The 23732-nt window shown below is 31.6% G+C and overlaps 1 protein-coding gene across 2 annotated transcripts in view; it reads right to left on the bottom strand.

Moving 5' to 3' along the window:
• LOC107437293 (ATP-binding cassette sub-family C member 4-like) overlaps positions 1-23732 on the bottom strand; it is a 77802-nt gene that overhangs the window by 36045 nt on the left and 18025 nt on the right. For both annotated transcript variants that reach the window (XM_016049232.3, XM_043038980.2), the window contains exons 2-8: positions 20470-20580; positions 14574-14691; positions 9661-9879; positions 9498-9587; positions 8353-8516; positions 6033-6158; positions 3903-4155 (exon numbers count right to left, since the gene is read on the bottom strand). In XM_016049232.3, the coding sequence (XP_015904718.2) occupies positions 3903-4155; positions 6033-6158; positions 8353-8516; positions 9498-9587; positions 9661-9879; positions 14574-14691; positions 20470-20580 (1081 nt within the window). The remainder of the gene's footprint in view (positions 1-3902; positions 4156-6032; positions 6159-8352; positions 8517-9497; positions 9588-9660; positions 9880-14573; positions 14692-20469; positions 20581-23732) is intronic.

The following is a 23732-nucleotide window of genomic DNA, read 5'->3' as shown; positions in this document are numbered from 1 at the left end:
GTACTTGTACTTTGAGGAGAAGAAGATCACAGATACCCGCACATGTGACCTATGATGTCCGTGCCAACTGATCACTTATAAGCAAAATGGCGAGTTAAAGCTGAGCTTAGTTTTTCCACATAAATTAGAATGTTAATTAACGTGAAGTTAATTAAATACAGCCCCGTATCGAACATCGAATTCGTTAAAATATAATTCTTCTTCGTCTGCGTCTTTCACTTAACTTAGTTTTATAATTTGTTTATGTATTTTATTCGAACCATGATATATTTTTGTTTTATGTACCTGGAAACTTCGATGCATAGTCAGTTTATGTTGTACATGGCTTCGTGCCAGTTTTTGTGTTAAGAAATATATAATAGAAGAATTGAAATCTTTGTGGATGAATATATAATGTGTCACTTAAGAGAATTGATACTTGATAAGCTTGGCTTACTCGAAATAGAGTGGAAAGAGCAGTTGCTAACGTAAACAAATGCCACATTTCAACAACCAATCAGGATCGAGATAACCACACTACGTCACTTGCAGGTATACCATTGCATGGGTAATTCTGCGATACTCATATTTAGCTCAAGAGCTGCGTGATGAAGTAGTACAGCACGTAATGGACCATTGAGATAAGTTTTCTATCTTATCTCTCAACAGAGATGGAAAACTTCTGCTGTCCACTATGTTGAAATATCTCACACTTACGGTTGTTTTATGCGATTTAATGGCAGTCGAATATATTTGAAATTAATGCTAAAATTCTAGGCTAATAATTGTTAATTAAAGCCAATTATGCTACTTACGTTCATCAAGTTCATTATTGTTAAATAAAGAATTTTGACAATATTGGGAACATCTCTTGAATGTACCTAAAATTGAAATAAAGAACTTCCATGCGGGCAACAGCTAGATGAGGGGAGGGGGATTTTTTTAAATTATTGTTTAAAACTAAGGTATTAGAGTTTGAGGAGGGCTTCAAAATTTAGAACTTTTAAATACAGTTTTGCAGTGCATATGGCTTGTTTACCACTAAAGTTTATATGTTGTGAAAGAAAATTTTTTAAGGTGGCCAAGCTGGTTGCCACCATAAATCCAAGACCAAATATGAGTCGGCTATTATTTATTAATAAGTCTCTCAAGAGTAGAAAATTTGAACTTCAGAAAAAAATATATATATATAGTTTTTTAATTTCTACCGAAAGTTTTATGTAACCGTACGAGAGACATTCTGAACGTATGTTTAAAGATGTTTTGTCTCAGGAAAGTTATATTATAAACAAAAACATTGAGGGGGCACTGCAAAATAAAAATTTTTAAACTAATTTGTCGTACTGTGAAACCAATATCACGATACTATTCAAGAAAAAATTTGCACAAGTTGGTAATTTTATAATGTTTTTCCCAAACTTATATCACAACTTATTAATTCTTTAAGTTTCATGCCATTGTGTTGACTTCAATTCAAGAAAAAAGTAATAAGTTCTGATGTGGCAAAGTTGGGCATTTTGGCAGGTTAATAAAATCTATCTTATCCCAAAGTATAAATGATTTCCTTTATATCTTTTATAAAAGGATATTGCAGAAGTACAGGGTTATTCATAATTCCCTTCGGGGTTTCGAAGCGTTATACGAGTAGTAAGAAAACGAAGACGAATTTGGCAAAAAAGAACATATGAAATTATTCCGAAAGTATTCAAGCTTTAATTTAAGCAGTTGCCGGTAGATGGCAGTAACATGTACTTTTTTTTTTCTTTCCTCCAAGCCCTGAGCATGTACCTAGGTTATGAAAACCCTTAACTTCATNATTTCTAAATTTGTTGGGCTAGGTTGACGACTATGCCAGGAGACAGTGTAGGAACAACTAGTGAGATAATGTTCAGGCGAACCTTGTTGGCCGCAGGTGCAAAGATCAGTATCTGTTATATGCAGGTAATTAAAGAAGGTTGGAAATGGTCCATGACCCGTCAAGAACCAGATGACTTGTTTTGGAGGAAGTAACACGTACTACTGAAGCCAGTTGTAGTAAAGAAAAATGGCGTTTACAGGCGGAGGGAATTATGAATAACCCTGTATAAGGTGTAGGTTATACCCGCCACCCCTAAAAACAGGATATTCGGAAAAATTTATGTGATCTGTTGCAGTGAAAGATCACCCCTCAGGAGAGGAGACGCAGGTCCGAACCGATAATAGCCGGTAGAGTGTTCCTGCGAAGCCCCTCCAGGTCATTTATTAATATCGTTAAAAATGCATAAAGTTACAAAATTTTAAATGGCAACAACCGTAAAACTAAATAAAAATATATCAACGTTTCAAATTAACAAATACAATTGTAAGGTTACAAAAAAGTTTTAACTCATTTGTGGGAGGCGTGGCTTGACAAAGTGAACCAAAAGATCTTTATAGTTTTGCCAAGGTTTTAAAAAAGAGACATAGATACGAATCAAGGTGAAACAAGATAAAGCATATCTGTAAGAGGAACTAAATAACAAGGTTGAGTTAAAAGTTGGTAGGCTAAAAGCTACAAAATGACCGAGAAAAGAACATATTGGTTTAAAATTGAACTTAGTACTTAAAATGTGGTTAAAGAAGTTAAATGCAAAATTTTTAATAAGTCGATTACGAAAGCTAGTTTAAAAGTGAAAACGTCCAATGGACCAAGTGTTCACGAGATAAAAATTTAGAAAAACTGATTAAAATGGAATAAGAAAACATCAAATAGCTGTTAATCAAAATTAAAATTAATAAAAGGATATTGCAGAAGTACAAAATACAGCGACTTTTACGCCAAATAGCAGACAATAGTTTAATAAGGGTGAAGATTTTTTTTAAAAATTAGAAACATCTTCCTTATTCTTAGATTAATTGACGGCCCTGAAATTAGGAAATCAGTCAATAATTTAGGATCTCGTCTTTCAAGACTGTCAACATTATAAGTATAAGTTAGCTCTATCGTAGTGTCACTTATGAAGAAATGATGAGATGCAGAAGACAACGAAGAATGTCCTTAAATTCTGGACTGCGAATTTTACGATATGTGCACATTGGCAGACTTCTTGTGAGAGATTTTCACCTCCATGTATAGAGAGGAAAATTTTTGCTTTAAACTAATTTGCATGGAAGTGTTTAACAATCGGCGACAAAAAAATTATTCAAAATGACATTCGAAGAACGATCCAATTTACTAATTCATCATCTCACGAATTTCCTCAATTGCAGCACATTGAGATGATGATTCTTTTTAAGGATGAAGCTTTTTACTTCTATCCAAGGACGTGAATGTCTTTAATAGCTCGTCAAATTTTCCAATTAGAAATGTATTGAACTTCAAATTTTCATCGTAATTAATTAAATCCGTGGCTTGCAACGGTGCAAGGATGCTCGGAGCAAATTCCTTGATTAAAGAGGAGCTTCTTCAGGAGCTTCTCCTGAAGAAAAATATAGCACACTAAAAAGGGAAATAAAACTTTGGAAAGATTTGCTATTTATAGTAAGCTAAACTTATATCTGAATCCATTTATTTTATCTACATTCAAGCACAAATTATTGTTTGGTAAAAAGATAATTATTTCAAACAAAATATTCTTTTTCTTAAATTTAAATAATAAAGTATTAATGAATCAGAAACTTAATTATAAAATTTACTTGGAAATCATGCTTAATTCTCGATAAAATATTTTGCGTGAATCAATTGTTTACTCTCTAAAAAAACTTGTTTCGTAAAAAAAAAAATATTAATCCTTAAAATTTTAGTATCTATACATTTAAATGTCTTCTTATCGATTCAGTGCCCCTTCTGGCTGGTGATTGGGGCCGTCCCCCCCCCCTTTTTTTTCACGTCGCTGAATTAAATTTGTAACATTTTATAAAAACAATAAAAACATAAGAACAAAGATTTTCTAAAATAATCTTACTTGAATTCTTTTGAGAGATATGAGGGATTCAGCTCCCTGAGCAATGGCATATGGGAAGAATAATGTCATGGCCAATCGAAGGTTGTTGAAAAGTGACATACAAACAAACACTTTTTCTGGCGTCAAGTCACCCTTCACACCCAAGACAAAGACCACGAATGATATGAGTAAAATGAGCTTGGATGATATAAAGAATACAGCAAGATTCACTCCCCTTAAAATTGATGTCATTCGAATCTTCCTGATTTCTTTTCTGCAAGGAGAAAAAACAATTCCTAAATTTGACCATTTAATAACATTATCTTATTGTTACACGTGAAATGGTGAATGAAATGGCGCACATCGTATGTCATTTCTCGTATGCCGTTTCTCAGGTTGCTGAATCCCTCATATCTATCAGAGATATGAGGGATTCAGCAACCTGAGAAATGGCATACGAGAAAAATAACGTCATTGCCCTTGTTCCTTGTAATCGATGTCCAGAACCCTAGTTGAACCTAGTTACACATGAAATGGTGAATGAAATGGTGCACATCGTATGCCATTTCTCGTATGCCGTTTCTGAGGTTGCTGAATCCCTCATTTCTAGCAGAGATATGAGGGATTCAGCAACCTGAGAAATGGCATAAGAAAAAAATAATGTCATTGCCCTTGTCCCTTGTAATCGATGTCCAAATTTCAGAACCCTAGTTGAAATGCTTCTGCAGTTTTGACTTAGCGACATGACAGGCAGACAAAAATACCGCGTAAACACACAAGAAAAAATTTTAAAAAATGAGTCAATTGTAATAATTACGAGAAGAGATCATCGACTCATATTTCTCTTAAGCATTACATTAAAAAAAATGAAAAAGAATTTAAAAGCAATTCCTTTATCGGCACTTTGATGACTCAACACATCAAGAGCAATTAGGGATAACTGTATCACCATGCTTGACATCGTTTAAAAACTAGAAAATGACAATTACCAACACCAATTAAGCAACTCGTAAAATGTGAAAAAGGAGTCAATGAAGGGCAGAATTAGTATTCTCTGCAATAGGAAGTTCCTGAGAAGCGTAAAACTTTTTACATTTGTCATTGTTGCTTTATGTAACTAGATTTCAATTAATCAAATTATTGAAAAAAAATTTTATTTCTAGAAATATAGATATTAGAGAGCTTTTAAATAGCGTTTGTCTTACGTTAACTTTATGTACTCACTAACTTATGCTATTCGTCAACTTATAACAGTTAGTAACGTGAATAACTGAGACGTTAAATTACTTTAACTTTACGTTATGTTCTACGTTAACCTTACGTTTGTAGGTAAATTTTAATGAAGGCGGTGTGAAGCTTAAATAACGTTTCAACGTTAGAGTTAGAGGAAACCATAACTTTATGTAAAATCCCTCTATTGGTTTGAGGAAACAATAAAATTTTAAAAAATATCATGATTCTTATGACAATTGCTCTCGAATTACGTAAGTAAGAAAAAAAGTTTAATAGAGTAGAACTCAAAAAATATTATCAACAGCAGTAACACTTTTGTATGAGAATGTTCTTTTTAAATTTCCATCAAAATGAATGAAATTTTTTAGTTTTTTATCCAATATTTTTTGTGTCGCAAGAGTGAAAAGAACGCACGGAAAGAACTTTCTGAAACAACGGTGATGACAGAAGTAACATTTTTTTAATCGAAAAATGATCAGAAAAAACACAGTCGTGACAGTTAAAAAATATAAACATAAAAATAAATAATTGAAGCCGAAATAATGAAGCTCTAATTTAAAAAGGAAAAAATGGGAGCTTAAGAAGATACGTATTTCGTTTAGTTAAACTGAAAAAGTGCTGCCACTCATTTTAGAGGGTATCACACACATCACTACATTATACACTACATTTTAATTTTATTGGTAGCTACGGTTAAAGTTTATATCCTTAAGCTACGACATTTCTTGAATAGTTATTGCAATATATAAAAGTAATAAAAACCTGCAATTTTTTTTTTCATCTTATAAAGGTAATAAGCAAAAAATATGTATAAATTATTTGATGAGAAAACTGCTTTTAAAGGAACTTTAATCACATCTTTTGAGTTTTTATGTCAAAATACAGAATATTGTAACAAGGATAGAAAATAAAACTTACCGTCGAGCTAGATCAACGAGATTGGCAAATGGGAACTCCCATCCATACATCTTGATAACCCGCATTCCACTGATGATTTCGTTCATTAGACGAATTCTTTCATCAGTCAGACCAGCTGTTTTAATTCTGGAGACATTAATTAAAATCAGTTGAGTAACAAAGCTCATTAAACAAATAACAAAAGCTCATGCAAAAGGAAATTCTATTAGTTTGGTAAAATAACCGAAGTTATAACCCATAACTGATATGTCACAAACGAGTTAGGTTAATAAAGACAAAATTTCAACTTAAAAGTAAGTTCGACTCGTTATCAATTGGTAGATTATAATCATTGATCATGCTGATCGGACAGTGTAGTGATCAGGGAGCTAACCTCACATTCGAAAGGTCCTGCATCCGAATCCCCGGCAAGGATTTTCTTTCATTCTCTGTACTATCTGTCCTTACTGAGGGAGCAACGTTGGCCCACCAAATATGGTGCCCCTGAAGGAGTGGCGAACAAATCTGCCCTAGTGATATCTGAATAACGAACGTAATCGAGTGTGCATTGATAAAAAGAATAGTCATTGATAAATGGTTCTCTTATTGTACTACTAAGTTGAAAGCCGTGACGGGCATGAATTCTTCCTCTGAACGGTTTTAAGTTTTAATAGATTCAAAATTAGAGAATGAATGAAATTCCGTATATTTTAAAGCAAACTTGAGCCGTTGTAGAACAAAGTTGAAAGCTGTCCCGGATATGAATCTTCCTTTGGAATGTAAGCAATTTCATTTCTCCTGTAAAAAGCACCGCTAACACTAATTGCATAATGCGAAAAATTCTAATAAAGCATGGGCAATAATGTTCACTTACATTTAACCAAACTCTGCATTCTAAGTTTAGAACTTGCCCATCGATAATGGCGTTGTAGTTTGCTACAATCAAGCTGAACCATATTATCTAATCCAATCTAGCAAATTAATTCTTCTGGAACTAAATTTTCAGAGTAATATTGTTTAAATTTATTCAGGTGCAAGGTTCATGTTAATACTTCATTAAGGTTAAAACATGTTTACACGATCTCCTGGTTAAAGATACTTTTACTATGGCTCAATGTTAAAATGATTAAGTCTGCAGCAAATTGGCTTTTTTGAAGAATATTTTATGTTTTTTCCTTCCAAGAAATATTTTACGGCAGTTCTAGCAACAATGGGGATGGAGAAAGTTTAGCACAGTTAAGTTAGTTGATATTAGGTAATTTGATAGATAAGTAGATAGATAAATTCAGAAAAAGAACCTTATAGTTTACTATTAAAACTAAAAGAATAAATATAATTTCTTAAAATTAAACAAAGGAAAAATTAAAACGCTTTTATAATAGTTTTTTTAATATGTTTATGCAAACTCTACGTCATAAAATTAGGTTAATCAATTTTAAAAAAAATAAGAAACAAATTTGCTTTTTTATTTCAGTCTTTTTTTTAAAAAAAATACTCGCTAGTTTGAGCGTCTACCGAAACGAATTAACGTATAAATGAATTTAAATAAACAAAACACATTAAAAGTAAAGTAAACGGAAAGAAAAAGAATGTTTTTAAAGAATGAAATAAAATAAAAAATTGCTCACTCTCGAGATAAATGGGGAAGAAAATCACCCAAATGTTTGACACCCAAAACTGGAACTAACCAAACTCTGAAAAGCTCCCAAAACGACCACCAGGACGGAGCCATAGAGACCTAAGCTAGTTTAGAAGCTAATAGGTATCATTCACTAATATTTTATTTAAAATAATGTTCTTTCAAATACGACTATAATTTTTTAATGAGAGGCGCGATGGCTCAGCGGATAGAGCATTCACCTTCCAATGAGGTGAACCTGGGTTTGAATCCCAGTGATGGCTGATCGACACGAATTCCGCAAACGGCTTGCACCGACATCAGTGTTGACGTAAAATATCCTCAGTGGCAGACGGATCATGGGTTAGAATCCCCTTGTCGTCAAGCTAATCGTGGGAGGTTTTCATGGTTTCCCTCTCTATGTAACACGAATGTGGGCTAGTTCCATCAAAAAGTCCTCCATGAAGGCAAATTTCTCCCAATACTTGGTTCAGGAATTCCTTTGTCTTCTGGATTGGGTTCAAAATTACAAGGCTACGGAATTGAACATTAGTAGGCGTAAGCCCAAAATTGAGTCGGCTGTTTAACGACGGTTATAAAATAAAATAAAATATAATTTTTTCTATAGCTCTAACTCAGAATTTCCCGACTTAGTGCTGAAAAGTATTAATAAAAAAATTTCAGAAAAGGTTCAGCGTTTGAAATAGTCAGAACATACGTTACCTGAGCTTCGAGAATAATTTTCCCATCAAGCCTTGAAAAGGAATGTATAACAGAAGTACGGAGACACCAGCCAAGCTAGCATAGTTTATGTGTGACCAGAGGACAGCAATGATAATTGCGGTCTGAATTGGACCTGCCACTAGATATGGCAAATAAACAACAGACTGCAAAAATCAAAACATAGTCAAAATTATTTATTAAGATAAACATAAAAGTAAAGGCAGCAAAATTTTTTTGAACTTTAAAAGCAATAAATAAACTTTTATAAACAGTATTGTAAACCTAATTTTCTTTTACGTATAAATATTTTGTAAATAATATGTGAAAAAATAGAGTCCATTATAAGTCAATTTTTCATTTATATTATTAATTTTGGAAATTAGTTTATTTACGATATTAATTAGTATCAAATTAAATGAAACTAGTGGGCTGCGCCCCCTGCTCGCTAACGCTCACCAACCCCCGAAAATTGATACGCAATCTTATATGGTTTGCTTCGCAAACCAAGCTCGCTTCGCTCGCTACTAACTTAGGAACATTGCAAATGCACAAAATTCTGAGAATTCAAAACAATCATTCAAATCCATGTAACAACTTTTTTTCTAAAAAANGATACATCGAGATCGAATGAAATTTTTTCTTTGGGCATTCTAAGGATATGTCCGAGCCAGCTCCATCTTCGTTTTTTAATTTCATCTTCGATTGTTTTTATTTTAGCTTTCTTTAATAGATTTTGATTTGATACTTTGTAAGGCCATAAAATTTTAAAAATAAATCTTAAACATTTGTTTTTATTATACGATATTAATTAGTATCTAATTAAATGAAATGGTTTATTCCTCCGAAGTTAGAAAATTAAATAATCAGCCGTTTTAAAATATAATTCTTAACTAGCGCATGCAGTATCCAAACTAACTTAAAAATTCCGAGATAATCGTAAAAATAAGGTTTATTCCAGTATAATTACGTTATTGTGGAACTGTATTTCAGTCAATGCTCGGATAATAGATAAAAATAAGCCATTAAAAGCCGATTTTTAAACGGTATGAGAATTTTAAGTTTTCAAACAGTATAAAAAGTGGTTTTTAAATATTTGAATTAAATTTTTCCTTTATGTTTACTTATTAGGACAAACTTCATCTCACCTGATCAAATCGGTTCACATCATTGGATAAAAGATTAACCATTTGACCAACAGTCGTCCGACTTAGAGCAGCTTGACTCAGTTTTAGAGACTGAAATTGATATAAAATGAATTAGAAATAAGTAATATTAAGTGTATAGTAAGAAAAATGAAATGACACAAACCTTTCTGTAGATAAGGGCACAACAAGCAACACGAAGCCGCATACCCATTCTTTGTGCTCCAAAGAAATATTTGTGATGAGTAAATACAAACATGCAAGCTAAAAGACACACAAAAGACGTATACATATATAAACTTGGTTTTGGCATCACCGTCAGTCTTGCAAAATGTTCGATGAGATATCCGAGGAAAATAGGCTGCATTACGTGAATGAAACATTCCTAAAGTAAATAAAACAGAACTAGAAGAAACAGAAAACAAAAATTGCTCTAAAAATTGCACTCTAGAAACAGATTTTTTTTCCACAAAAATTAATAATTTATGTAATAATCGAATGCAATGGGAAATTTTGTAGTCTAAATTATTCTAAGAACACACAGATATGCAAACTAAAGAATACTTTTAAGACAGTGTTTCTGTTTAAATGCATTTTGCACAAATAGCGATATATATTTTTGCTGTACTTGCTGATTTTCACTTTTTAAATGACGAGCAATTTTTAAAAAAAATAACTGCCCTCTTCCTTTTCGGAGAACAGGGGAGGAGAAAAATAACACACAAATATGCTAACTAAAGAATACTTTTAAGACAGTGTTTTTTTAATGCCTTCGGTACAAATGACGATATATATTTTTACTCTGCTTGCTGATTTTCACTTTTTAAATGACGTGCAATTTGAAAAAATAAGTACCCTCTTCCTTTTCACAGAACAGGGGAGGAGAAAATTACATACACATATGCTAACACAAGAATACTTTTAAGACAGTGTTTTTTTAATGCCTTCTGTACAAATGACGATATATATTTTAAAAGTATTCTTTTATTTTTTTTAAATGCAATCTGTACAAATAACGATATATATTTTTACTGTACTTGCTGATTTTCACTTTTTAAATGACGCGCAATTTGAAAAAATAAGTACCCTCTTCCTTTTCACAGAACAGGGGAGGGGTAAAAAAACAAACAAATATGTTAACTAAAGAATACTTTTAAGACAGTACAGAAAAAATATATATCGTTATTTGTACAGATTGCATTTAAAAAACACTGTCTTAAAAGTATTCTTTTCTTTTTTTTTAATGCAATCTGTTCAAATAACGATACATATTTTTGCAGTACTTGCTGATTTTCACTTTTTAAATGACGTGCAATTTAAATAAAATAAGTACCCTCTTCCTTTTCGGAAAACAGGGGAGGGGAAAAATAACACACAAATATGCTAGCTAAAGAATACTTTTAAGACAGTGCTTTTTTTTAATGCCTTCTGTACAAATGACGATATATATTTTTGCTCTGCTTGCAGATTTTCACTTTTTAAATGACGTGCAATTTAAAATAGATAAGTACCCTCTTCCTTTTCGGAGAACAGGAGAGGGGAAAATTACCTTTAGCAAAAATATCTTATTATTAAAAATTGCTAATTGATCTTTAGAAGTATGATGCATTTATTAAAGTTATTAGATCAAGGTATCTAACTTGGTGATAATCAGCAAATATCATCAAATATCATTGATTTATAGAATTCTTTATAACTTCGTACGTAGAATTTATATAATGTTAAATGTGTTTTTATCTGAAATCTAAGGTCTATGAGAAAATTTATTCCTCTTATTATACTTTAACTAAAAATGTTTAAAAATTTTTTAAAAAAAAATGAACATTGAACAATATATTTAGTTCTATCTCATCGTATATTTGAAATTTTTTTAAGATTTTAGTTCAAAATACATGTAACCATAATATCGAACTAAACTCATTTTGATATTTATGTATTACAATTTATTGTACACCTGCATAAGTACGTAAGTGTTCTATTCTATTTCTTATTGATAAAACTTCTAGCAGTTAAAACATGTATCTGATGTTATTTCAAATAGTTGAAAAGTAATAGCTTTTAATACTTTTTAATTTTATATATTAAAACTTTACTCCGCCTGAACTACTTTCTCTTCAATCTAGATATATAAGCCGAGTATAGAGAGATATTTAAGCACATATTTACATCTTTTGCATCTTATTTACATATTTAGATAGAATTATTTGAAAAAAAACATATCGTAATAATAAAACATGATAATAAAACATTTAAAATAAACACCAATAAAAACAATTGTCTCTAAAACTAACTTTTAGAATTGAAAACGATTATTTTCAATGCAAATTTTTTTTTATAAATTTTTTCTTTGTTTGGAACAGTAAAATAATTCTTTTGTGCATAATTTTTTTGCATCTTGAACACTCAATTAATTATAATTTGAATATAATAAATTTCAACCCCCTCCCCCGAGCACGTACGTCTTACTTACAAATTTAGATAGAATTGTTTAAAAAACATATCACACCAATAAAAACAATTGACTCCAAAACTAACTTTTAGAACTGCAAACGACTATTTTTAATTCAAATTTTCTTTTTATAAAATTTTGCTTTATTTGGAACAGTAAAATAACTCGTTTATTTATAATTTTTTGCATTGTGGACACTCAATTTTAATTTTAATATATTAAATTTTAGTATACTACGATCTCAGGATTTAGAATGGAAAGTTTTATTTAATCTTATCCAATGGTCAGAAGGTCACACGGATAAAAAGTAAATACTAAAAAATGTATAGAATTGGCAACCGTAAACGTGATAAGCATATACGGACGCTTAGAATCGTTGAAATTGTTCTCAAAACAGTCCAAAAAGACAAGGATAGATTCAGCGAAGCGCTAAGTCATGATCCGGATTAGGGTTTCTTTGAAAACGCAGTCAGCTTGAAAGCCTAACTTTATATTATGTAAGGGATTAATTTCATATTGATATAAACGAAACAAGCAAAGCAAACCTTGACGAAACATAAAAAAAACTTTTTGAGTTATGCTCATCAACATATGGTAGACAAGTTTATAAGTCTATGTAAACAAACAAACCATGTCATGCCATCTTAAATAACCGAATTTATTTTAATTCTGTTAAAACCTCTTAACATTGTGTCATTACCTTAGATAACAAAAGATTAATATTTTCTCCCTTGTGCATTGAATTAAAAACAAACACGGTTTCAATTTTTGCTGAAATGATTTTGATATGCTTTCTCATGTAAACAAAACAAATTACTAAATTAATAAGTAAAAAATAAGAATAAGAAGTCTTATTACTCTGTCGTGCATTAAAAAAAAGAAATACGCTAATCAAATTCAAATGGTAGTTTAAGAGAAAAGTCTGCTTATCAACAAATGAACTTAACAACCACAACGGTAAAGACAATTAACAGAGTTATCCTGCTAATTGTTCTCAAAAATATTAATTATTTATCAAATTAACTGGAAAGCTACATTTCAGATTTAATTTAACAGGAGAACAACATTATTCTGCTAATAGTTAACAAAAATATTTATTAGCTTTGAACTCTTTAAATAATTCCATCATTTGCGTGAACAAAACAAATCACTAAATTAATAAGTAAAAAATAATAATAAAAAGTCTTATACTTTTTTGTGCATTGAAAAAAAAGAACTAAACCAACCAAACAGAAATGGTAATTTCTAAGAGAAAAGCCTGACAATCAAATGAACTCAACCACAGCGTTAAAGATAAATAACAGAAGAGCTGCGTTAACCTGCTAATTGTGTACAAAAAAGGGTTTATTTGCAAACAAGCGAAGGCAATTAATAGAAAAACATAATTATCCTACTAATTGTTCACATAAATTTTAATTTATAAGCAAATGAACTCGGAAACACCGAAGCAAAATTAACTAACGGAAGAACAGCATTATCCTGCTAATAGTTTACAAAAAAAAAATTCTCAAAAATTGATTCCGCCAATTTTATGAGGATTATAGGCTCTTGAAAGTTCAAGAACGGCAGAACACGGAAAAAGGAGACTAACATTATCATTTTAATTGTTCACAAAAAGGTTAATTAATCAGAAGAAAAAAATTATAATTGACGAAAATTTGACGAAATTTTCTTCGTTTTGAACGAAACCGTTTCCTGGTGTATGAGTGAACATTTCGTCAAAATGACGAATATAGTCACTTCCACACATAAAAAAACTTTTCGCCATTTTAATTTTTTTTCCAAATGGAAAAAAGAAAGAAAAACTTTATGTGGCACTCGTAGTACTTCATGACATAGTGGTAATTTTGATTATTTTTCCGAGGGCACTATACTGTTGAATATCTCGCCGCAACGACATACGGACAGACATAATAGAAAGAAATATTACATCAATGGCAGCAGTGGGATTTAAAGCCGACATCTTCTTGGTGTAATGCCAACTCCTTGACCACGATAGAACCGTTGGGCTTATTTCGTCATTGTAATTTCGATCGTCTTGTCTTCATTCCAGTCCCGCAATCTCCCACAATGCACTGTGATGAGGTTCCGAGTTGACGAAACATTTTCGTCATACATTTGAGAGTTCGCATTTCGTCACTAATCAGGTGATTTCGTGATAAAATAATTCTCAAAACTAACGAAATACGACTCAAAGATTACTGAATCATCAAAATCGATAGTTTTATTTCTGAGAGTGTATTGATTGTGTCAAAACATATATAATTTATCATGCGGAATGTATGTGAAATTTAACTAGACTTGTAATGCACCTTTTCAATTGTTTAAGTTCTTTAGTTTTCATTTGTAAAAAAAAATATTTTAACTATTTTTTATTTGGTTCTTTTTTTTAAATCAGTTCTGTGAATCTTACCTTCAAAATCTAACGAATGGTGTATGAATCGTGAAAATATAAAATCTAAATATAATATCTCATTAGTATTTTGAACACAAGATGAACACGCGATATTTTTCTAGCCTGAAAATTTTAGCATGGTACTTTCTAATGAATGCGCACTCATTGCTTTAATGTATTTTGATGTTCTGAAAAAAATTAATGACTTACAAAAATTAAAATTCCGCTTACTTACTTCAATAAGAGTATAAATGCCGTTAAGACAATAAAACAGACCAAAACTTCTTATAGTTGCTTTAAAAAGACTCGGCTTCTTTCCTTCCTTTTGTTTTTTAAGTTCCTTTTCCCATTCTCTATAAAAAAAATGAAATAGAAAGCAATTAGTCAAATAGTAAGATTTAAAAAAAATAGTGGATAATGAATAATACAAAAACTTAAAGCGCATAAAATTATCACAAAAATTCATAGTGACTAATAAAATCGAATATAATAAAAATTTTAATTAAGTTATACAGTTTCTTTCAAATAATGTCTAATGTCAAAAAAAATTATAATTTTTGCACTGTTCAATCATATTTATTTATAAATGAGATTTTCTATCATGATTAACATAAATTCTTTATAATGACAGGCTGCTGTACCGACAGCTACGTCTAATGAAAAACAAAACTGAATTCGCTCTTTTAGCGATAATTAAGATGAAAATAAATAAAAATTAATTCATCTCTTTTTTTAAACACTGGTCCGTCTATTTAATTTCTGAACATCTGGCTCCTTCGAGCATCGGAGCTTGAGCCAAGAACAATGGCTCTTCCTAAAGCTATCGACCTCACGAATAGATCTCGAACTGCATTCAAAGGAAAAATTACTCGTTTAGAGAACTTTTTACAACCTGATGACCAGCGTGAATTTGATATCTTAGAGTTAAACGTAAACTTAGAAGTCTTTAAGAAATAGAAGTTATAGTGATACATTAGGTGATGCATTACGACAAACACACTACCACTTGGACATCCAAGTTGGTGATATTGCCGCCACCGATTCTGATTTGAATCAGTGTGATGATCGTTTGGATAATTTAGAGGTAGGAATTTTACAATTAATAAATTCTAATAAACTACCGAACTCAGATCCTAATAACAAGACAGAGAATAAATTAAATGATAACTTAGAAACTGTAACTAAATGTCCTTCTGATATTCTTCCTATATTTACTGGAATATATGAACATTTTTCCAGTTTTAAAAATCAATTTGACGATTGATTTGATTAATTACTACTTCTAACAATCAACTCAGTGAAGCACAGAAAGTGTATTATTTAAACTCTTGTCTTGCTAAAGAAGTGAAAGAATTTGCTTCTACTTTCGATACATTTACTTCTTTATATGAAGCATTAATTTCAAGATATGACAGTAAAAGATTAGTCGTAGATATACACATTCAATCCATTTTGAATTTTAAGAAAATTGAAAAAGAAAATGCTGTAGAAATTTGTACCTTGATTGATTGTTTAAATAAAAATTTAAGGACTCTAAAGGTGTTGAAATATAATCAAGATGCTCTATTTGATATATTTTAACAAACTATAATGTTAAAAGAACTCTATAAAGAATCACATAAAAACTTTGAACTGCTACAAAAAACAAAAGAAATTCCATCTTTCGATGCTTCCGAAACAAAAATAAAAAAGTACCAAATGTTTCCTTCTAAACCTAAAACTCTTTTAGCGTCTGAAAACGAGAATAAAAATAAGAATTGCTTTCTTTCTAAGCAAGGTATGCACCCTATTTTTCGCTGCACATTATTTTTAAGTCTTGACATTGAAGAAAGAATAAAGATACATAATTCGTGTTAATAAATTATGCAAAATATGTCCGGAAAAAAAATCATGCAGAAGCCCAATCACACTAAGCCCCATATCGGTGTCCTTGCTCTTTGAAACATTCAAAGCTATTTTGCTCAAAATTAAACTCGAAAGAAAGTTAGTCAAATATCTCGTCTTCGAGTTCTATGAATATTAATCGTTTGCTGTCTCAAAGTAAAGTTGATCACCTGTCACTTCCTTATAATCTACTAGTAATTCCTCTACTACAATCCGAATTTCAATGCTTCGGTTTTAAACCACATCTAGACAAAACAAAAAATACGTTTTGCTCTCAACGGCTGAAATATTTATTACATGTGTAGATGGTAGGAGAATAAAAATAAACTCGATTATTGACTCAGCTTCTAATATATGCGTACTAACGAAACATATGAGCGATTTATTAGGGATTAAAAAGGATAAAATTAAAACACAGGTTTCGGGTTTAAACGGATCGACCCAAAACATTAATTGGAAATTAACTATATCCATTTCGACTGTTTTTTTAATTTGGAGGGGCTTGGGATGAAGGACGATACAATTTTACAAGAGAAAGATCAGGCCATGGGAATATTTAATGAAACTGTTGAATTTCAAAGACGGTCGTTACATAGTACAACTTCCATTTAGAAAAGACTGTAATGAACTTGCTGATAATTATTCTTTAGCGAAACAACATTTCCGAAGTTTATGGAAAAGACTTAATTATGACCCGGATCTCTATAATAGATACCGTGAAATTACACAGGAGTATCTAAGTCAAGGCACTATAGAAATAGTCAAACCTGATAGTATACAGAATGAATGTGAAAGACCTGTATTTTATTTATCCCACATGGCCGTTGAAAAAAAAGTTAAAGAACATCGTTAGGAGTTGTGTTTGACGCTGCGGCGCATGACGTCAATGACCTCAATGACTGTTTGTGGCCAGGACAAAATTTAAACCCCAATCTTTTAGATGTACTTATTGAATTTGGACTTGACCGAACCGCTTTCTGCTCTGGTGTGAAGTAGGCCTTCCTTTAAATAGGTCTTGCTGAGGTACACAAAGACGCAGCAAGATTCTTTTGGAGCAATGATGAACCAAGTGTTTCCAAAGATCCAAAAAAAATAATTTTGGAGTCAAATCAAGTTCATTTTTACTAGCTGCTACTATCAGGCACCATATCAAAATATATGAAAGTGATCTTCCTGTTATCATTCAACTTCTAGATAGAAATCTTTACGAGGACTACATATATATCCGGTAGCAATGACTTTTGATGAAGCATTAGAAATATCCAGGGATGCAAATAAAATAATAGAAGCTGTTGGAATGACTCCAAGGAAGTGGATTACTAATGATGCTGATTTGATGGAGCAGAGGAAGAATGAGGGACTAGATACTCCTCCTTCAAACGCTAGTGTCAGTCTGCACTCCAATCAGACTAAAGTGTTGGGACTTTTATGGAACACCAGAGGAGATTATTTTTCTGTAGATACTAGAAGTCTCTTAAAATTCGTATCCTCAAGCAAAAGTACAAAATGTTCGATACTCCAGGCTATAGGGAAAATATTTGACCCTTGAGGGTTAATTTCATGCTTCACCATACGAATGAAATGTCTGATCCAAGAACTACGGAGTGAAAAAACTTCTTGGGATGAATCCTTGCCACCGAAAATAGAGAAAGAGTGGATAAAATGGTGTGAAGAGATACCTTTTTTGGAAAATCTTAAGAAACCTAGACTAGTTCTTAATTCTCTATCGAAGGAGGATATCGTCGAAATTCATAGTTTTTGTGACGCTAGTAAGAACGCATACGGTGTTACAGTATATTTGAAAATTCACACACCAAATGGACCTATCGCTAGACTTTTGACTTTCAAAAGCCGAGTATGCCTAGACTGGAATTGCTGGTAGCTCTAGTTTCTGCTCGCTTGACATTTAAAGTGAAAAAGATTGTGAATCTGAAAAGGTCTTCAATTGCATATCATTGGACTGACTCTAAAATTGCACTCTACTGGATAAAGGGGAAGACAACTCGTTGGAAACAATTCGTTGCTAATCGAGTTAAAGAAATAGTCACTTTGAGAGATACAAATTCCTGGCACCACTGTGCAGGTACAAATAATCCTGCAGGTATTCTCTCTCGTGGAATTAGTGCTGAATGTCTGGTTGATAGTTCCAGGTGGTGGACAGGTGCCGAAGTTTTGATGGAATAAGATTTTCGAGAAACTTTTGTTTTGAACAATCAATTCCTGAGATAGAATTCCTTGCAGAAGGCGAAAAAGAAGCAAAACTCCGAGAAGCAAAAACTGTTTCCTCAACCGAGAGTACAGAAGAGACTGTTTTGCTAACTGATGATTCACAGAGCCTGATTGATAAACTTTCAGAACTCTCAAATAATTATTATAAAATTAATCATATTTTGTGCTATATTTGAGGATTTCTTTACAATTGTAGACATAAGGATAAGAAATTGGGACGCTTGACAGTTGACAAGGTAATGTATTCTGCAAATATCCAGTTTAAGCATTCTCAGAAGAAACTGGTAAATAAAAAAAATTTTCGCGCAATATTTCTAGTACAAATCCCTTCGTAGATAGGGACGGTTTAATACGAGTTGGAAAAAAGTTAGATAAAGCTTCAGTACCTTTTGATCAGAAACATCAGGTAATCTTACCAAAAAAGTTCAAATTAAATAAAATTTACTTCGATAGTTTACACAGGAAATTACTTCATATTGGCCCTCAAGGTTTGTTAAGTGCAGTTAGGTTAAAATTTTGACCTTTAGGAGGTCGTAATCTTGCACGTCAAACTTTACATCAATGTGTAACATGCTCTAAATATAAGCCCTTCCTTTCCACTCAAATTATGTGTAATTTACCAAGTGAAAGAGTCAACATGTCACCCCCATTTTCCGTCACCTGTGCGGCTCTTTTGCTTATAAATATAAACATCAGCGTAAAGGTACTCTCAACATAGTATATATTTGTATTTTCATTTGTTTTTCCACAAAAGTTAACCATTCTGAACAGCTGTCTGATTTGACTTCCGATTCGATGATTGCCACACTGAAACGATTTAAGAGTAGAAGCGATAAATGCTCCAAAATCTATACCGATAATGCCACTAATTTTGTTGGGGGTAATTCTCAATTAAAAAACTTTTATAGATTAATTAATTTTCCAGATTAGAGCTTAGCTAATTATTTTACCTCTGAAGGCATAGAATGGAATTTTATTCCAACAAAATCGCCCCATTTTGGAGGTCTTTGGGAGGTGGTTTAAAAATCTGTAAAACATCTTAAAAGAGCAGTTGGAAAATTTCATACGAATAGATGGAAACAATAGTTAATTCTTAATAGTCGCCCCCTTTGGCTCTTAAGCGGTGATAATGAAAATTTTGATGTTTTAACACCAGGTTATTACCTAATAGGTCGGCCTATAACATTAATTGTCGTGCCAAATTTAACTGATCTGAATGATAATCGGCCAAGTCGGTGACAGAAAACTGCAAAAGTTGTACAACTTGTATGAGAAAAGTGGAAGTCAGATTATTTCAAAACGTTGCAAGCTAGATAAAAATGGATGGTTACAAAAAATGATTTAAAGATAGGACAGATGGTACTTGTTAAAGAAGATTTCTTGCCTTTAAATATCTGGATTTAAGGCCGAATAATTTATGTTTATTATGGTTCAGATAATAAAGTGCGTGTAGTGAAAATTCGCACAAAAGCTGGAGTATTTAAAAGAGCTGTTTCTAAAATAGCTCTCTTGCCTATTGATACCTAAATAAAGGAATGTATTTTTCATATAATGTCATATATTCTGTTTTCTACATTTTATAATGTTTATGTTTTATATAATGTCAAGTTATGTAATATTTGTGTTTATTTTTAAATTTTCTAGGTTAAGTTCTTGCATGTGAACATTGCAAGGCCGGGCGGGATGTTGGCGCGCTTTGACGAAATGTTTGCCAGAAGCATGCACTAGGAAACGGTATCGTCAAAAACAAAGAAAGTTTTGTGAAATTAGAATATAAATTTATAGTAGAGTACTTAACAATTTAAATGTTTGAATCAATCGTAATTCATTTCTTCTGTTCTTTTTTAAGTTATTAAAGCTATATTTGACTTTAATATTTTATAAAAATAAACGTAAGCTTGCTTATAGAATTTAGGACTTAAACGTAAAAAGCTCACAGGCAAAAGTACAAAAAATTTTAATTCCCTATTATAACAAATATATAGTCTATAGTTAGAAAAAGGAGAAAAACTACTTACTTTATAAGGACGTCACTTATTTTATCAGATTCGTCAACAGTTGGACAATCATAGATATCAGTTAATTTCAAGTTCCCCTTCCTACCTTTCATAAAAAATGGCGTCAGCCACCTAAGAAAATAAATATGCATATTAAAAATTTTTTGACTGAGCAGTTTTTTCCTAAATTCAAATAAATGTATTAAAGTTTAAATATCTTCAAATATCTTTAATAACAATGGGAAACACAATTTTTGTTGCATTTATACAAATACTTGATCTTGCTTAATTTGGGGATTTTAAACTGAAATTAGTTTTGCTCTTAAAGCCTCATATTTTATTTAAAATTACATTTTTAATCGATTTTAATCGAAATGTACAGCCTTAAAAACGTTATATAATGTAAAGTGTGTCACGTAAAAGGTGAAGCAATTTTCTAGGGAAGTTAGGGACATCATCATTGCTAATTGGAACATCATAGAATTGCTAAGAAACCCATGCCTGGAAGTGTCATCATATGCCGCTAATGGCATTATCTTACTACGACCACACACGAAAAAAAGAGTTCATAATAGAGAAGTGTCCCCAGCGACATTCTTTATTACAAAAATAAATTTGAAAACGTTTTTTTTTTTATAATTGTTTATTATTGTGCCTATTGGACATTAATGACTATACTTTTCCACTAATTTTCCCCATGCGTTTGACATAGCATAGCTGATTCTGACTTTTGTTGCCATTAAGTCAGAAAAAGGTGAGGTAGTGATGGTTATGTAGACATGCGTGTGTAGGACCGACTGGTTGTCACAGGCAAGTCATAGAAAGTATTCCATACAAAGGAGTCAGAGAAATGCAATCGAAAGCAGCAGGAAGCAACTTGGAGTCGTGAAGGGGTGATGTTATGCAGGTGATAAACAATGTGGAATTGCAAAGCGGTGAAGTCTTGTAGCCTGACTAGTTCGAGACACAGGCAGTATCTGCATGAAACCTCCCGTTTCATATCCTATGTTCCCTAATACAAAGCCAACTTGGTAGCTAGCTTGCAACTTATTAATATTCTTCATATCTGTATTACATTCCCGTTTTAAATTCAGTTAAGTTTCTTAAAACTTTTAATTTTGCACAGAATGTATACTGCAAGAAACTGGCCACTAAATGGCGTAGCAAAGTAGCTTTTTTTCTGAAGAGACTAAGTGTCGAGAGATTATAAGATAGTGTTGTTTGTAATATTGTTGTGTTGTTGTAGCTTATCCTCTTCTGGCCTGACAAAAGTCAGACCAGATCTATGAACCCGTTGACCTGAATAAAATCAAAGACCAAAAGAGGAGTAAAGTAAATGTCTTCCCAGAAAAGACCAAGACAGTCTAGGATATGATCGGCGGAAGTCCGGTGTAGATGGCGTTTAGGGCAAAGGGGCAGATCTTAGTTCCTTCGGAAAATAGAAAATTTTTTAGATGGCCGGTAGCTACTGTGCTATATTAATTTTCATGTTTGTTTTGTGCATCAACAACAATAGAAATAAATAAATTTAAGATGCATCGTAGGAAGTCGTGATTGTATCAAGAACTCCTACGTCTTTACAATCCTATGCTAATATATAGTATCTTTTATAGGTTTAAAACAAACTATGTCATCTAAATACAATATATTGCCTGGAAGCCGAAGTATTTTTTTTTGTGAACAATTGAAAAAATTCATAAGTTCCATCAAGGTTTGGAGAAATGTCCCAAAGGGAGGCAAATTCCATTTTTTAACTATTACATGTATTAATTTTTTTCAAAGAATGACTAATCTTTTTATATTATTCATTTGCATTTTAGTTATATATATTAAATCTTTTTTATAGGTTAACGTAAATATAAATATTGCTTTAACTTAAAACCATCTCTGGAGATATGGCATATTAATAAAACAAGGGTTCTAGCAAACAAACAAAAGGACAACAAAGTTTGAACACAATGGCTATTATTTTCGTCTGTAATAAAAAAGTATTGCAATAACTCTCATATACCAGAAGCATAAGTGCTGTAGATAAAAGAATAATTGAATAAAAAAAAAGGTTGATAACAGTAATTTTGTATAAATAATATTCAAAAATAATTCCCGTTACTACTTAAATATAGAATTGAAAAATTTTAAGTTTCTTTTTGTAATTTCATTCCGATCACTTAATAGCATACGTTATCATTTTATTTATCTTTCTTAGTTAACATTGAATTATATTATTTTAATTTTTTAGTTTCTAGAAATACAAGATATAAACATCTTCTTTATATTTAAAATCCACCTCTTTCACCCATCAAAAATATCAAAATATATGATTGTAGGAATGTCAAAAAATTCTACGTGATTTAAAGCGGTAGATAGTACAAAAGAAATTCAAGGTTAGAAGTTAGACTATTAGCACAGATTTTGGATTTATTTTCTTGTTTACTGTCATTACATATTTAGTTTTATCTTGTTTCTGTTTCAAAATTTCAGTCATAAATTTTTAGTCTCTTTGTGATAAAATGTACAAGCGATACTTAAGCAAATAAGGTAAAGATCTGATAAAAAGAAGGAAATCTATTTTCTAATAAATGCTATGTTTTAAAGCTTTTTAACCAAATGATATAACTTGTTTTATTTTACGTTATGCATTGTACAGATGGAACATTTTCAACTTGAACTCTTTATTAAAATAGTCGGATTCATAGTCTAGCTCGGGTTTGCGCTGAAGTTTTCTGAATTTAATTATTAAATTTTTATAAATTTAAACTTTCTCTTTCTCTTTAAGTTTCATTTTAAGTGGTGTATTTTTAATAATTTTTCAAATTTTACTGGTCATTTTTTATTTATTGTAAGTAAAGTGGCAGCATTAAGTTTTGCACCGGTGTTGAATACTTTACCCAATTTTGAGTTTATGACTATCAACTCTGTACCCTTGAAATTTTAAACCCAACCCAGAAGACAATGGAACTCCTGAATCAAGCATTCGGACAAACTAACCTTAGTGTAGAATATTTTGATTCAACTAACCCGTATTTGCGTTGCATGAAGAACAAAACCACGAAAATCTCCCACGGATATTCAGCCGGAAAGGTAATCCTAACCCACATGTCTACTACTACGGATATTTTAAGTCTACAATGTGGTCGATGCGAGCTTCGAGCGAAATTCGTATCAACCAACCACTACTGGAATTCGAAACTGGGTCGCCTTAATGGTAGGCGAATGTTCTACCTCCTGAGTCACAGCAGCTGTATAACATATTTAATAAGTTTGGAGAGCCTCCATGGTTTGAG

Source organism: Parasteatoda tepidariorum, chromosome 2 (assembly GCF_043381705.1).
Source record: "Parasteatoda tepidariorum isolate YZ-2023 chromosome 2, CAS_Ptep_4.0, whole genome shotgun sequence".
Classification (NCBI taxonomy): domain Eukaryota; kingdom Metazoa; phylum Arthropoda; class Arachnida; order Araneae; family Theridiidae; genus Parasteatoda; species Parasteatoda tepidariorum.
Note: the sequence above shows the minus strand (reverse complement) of the source record. Positions and strands in the feature narration are given on the sequence as shown.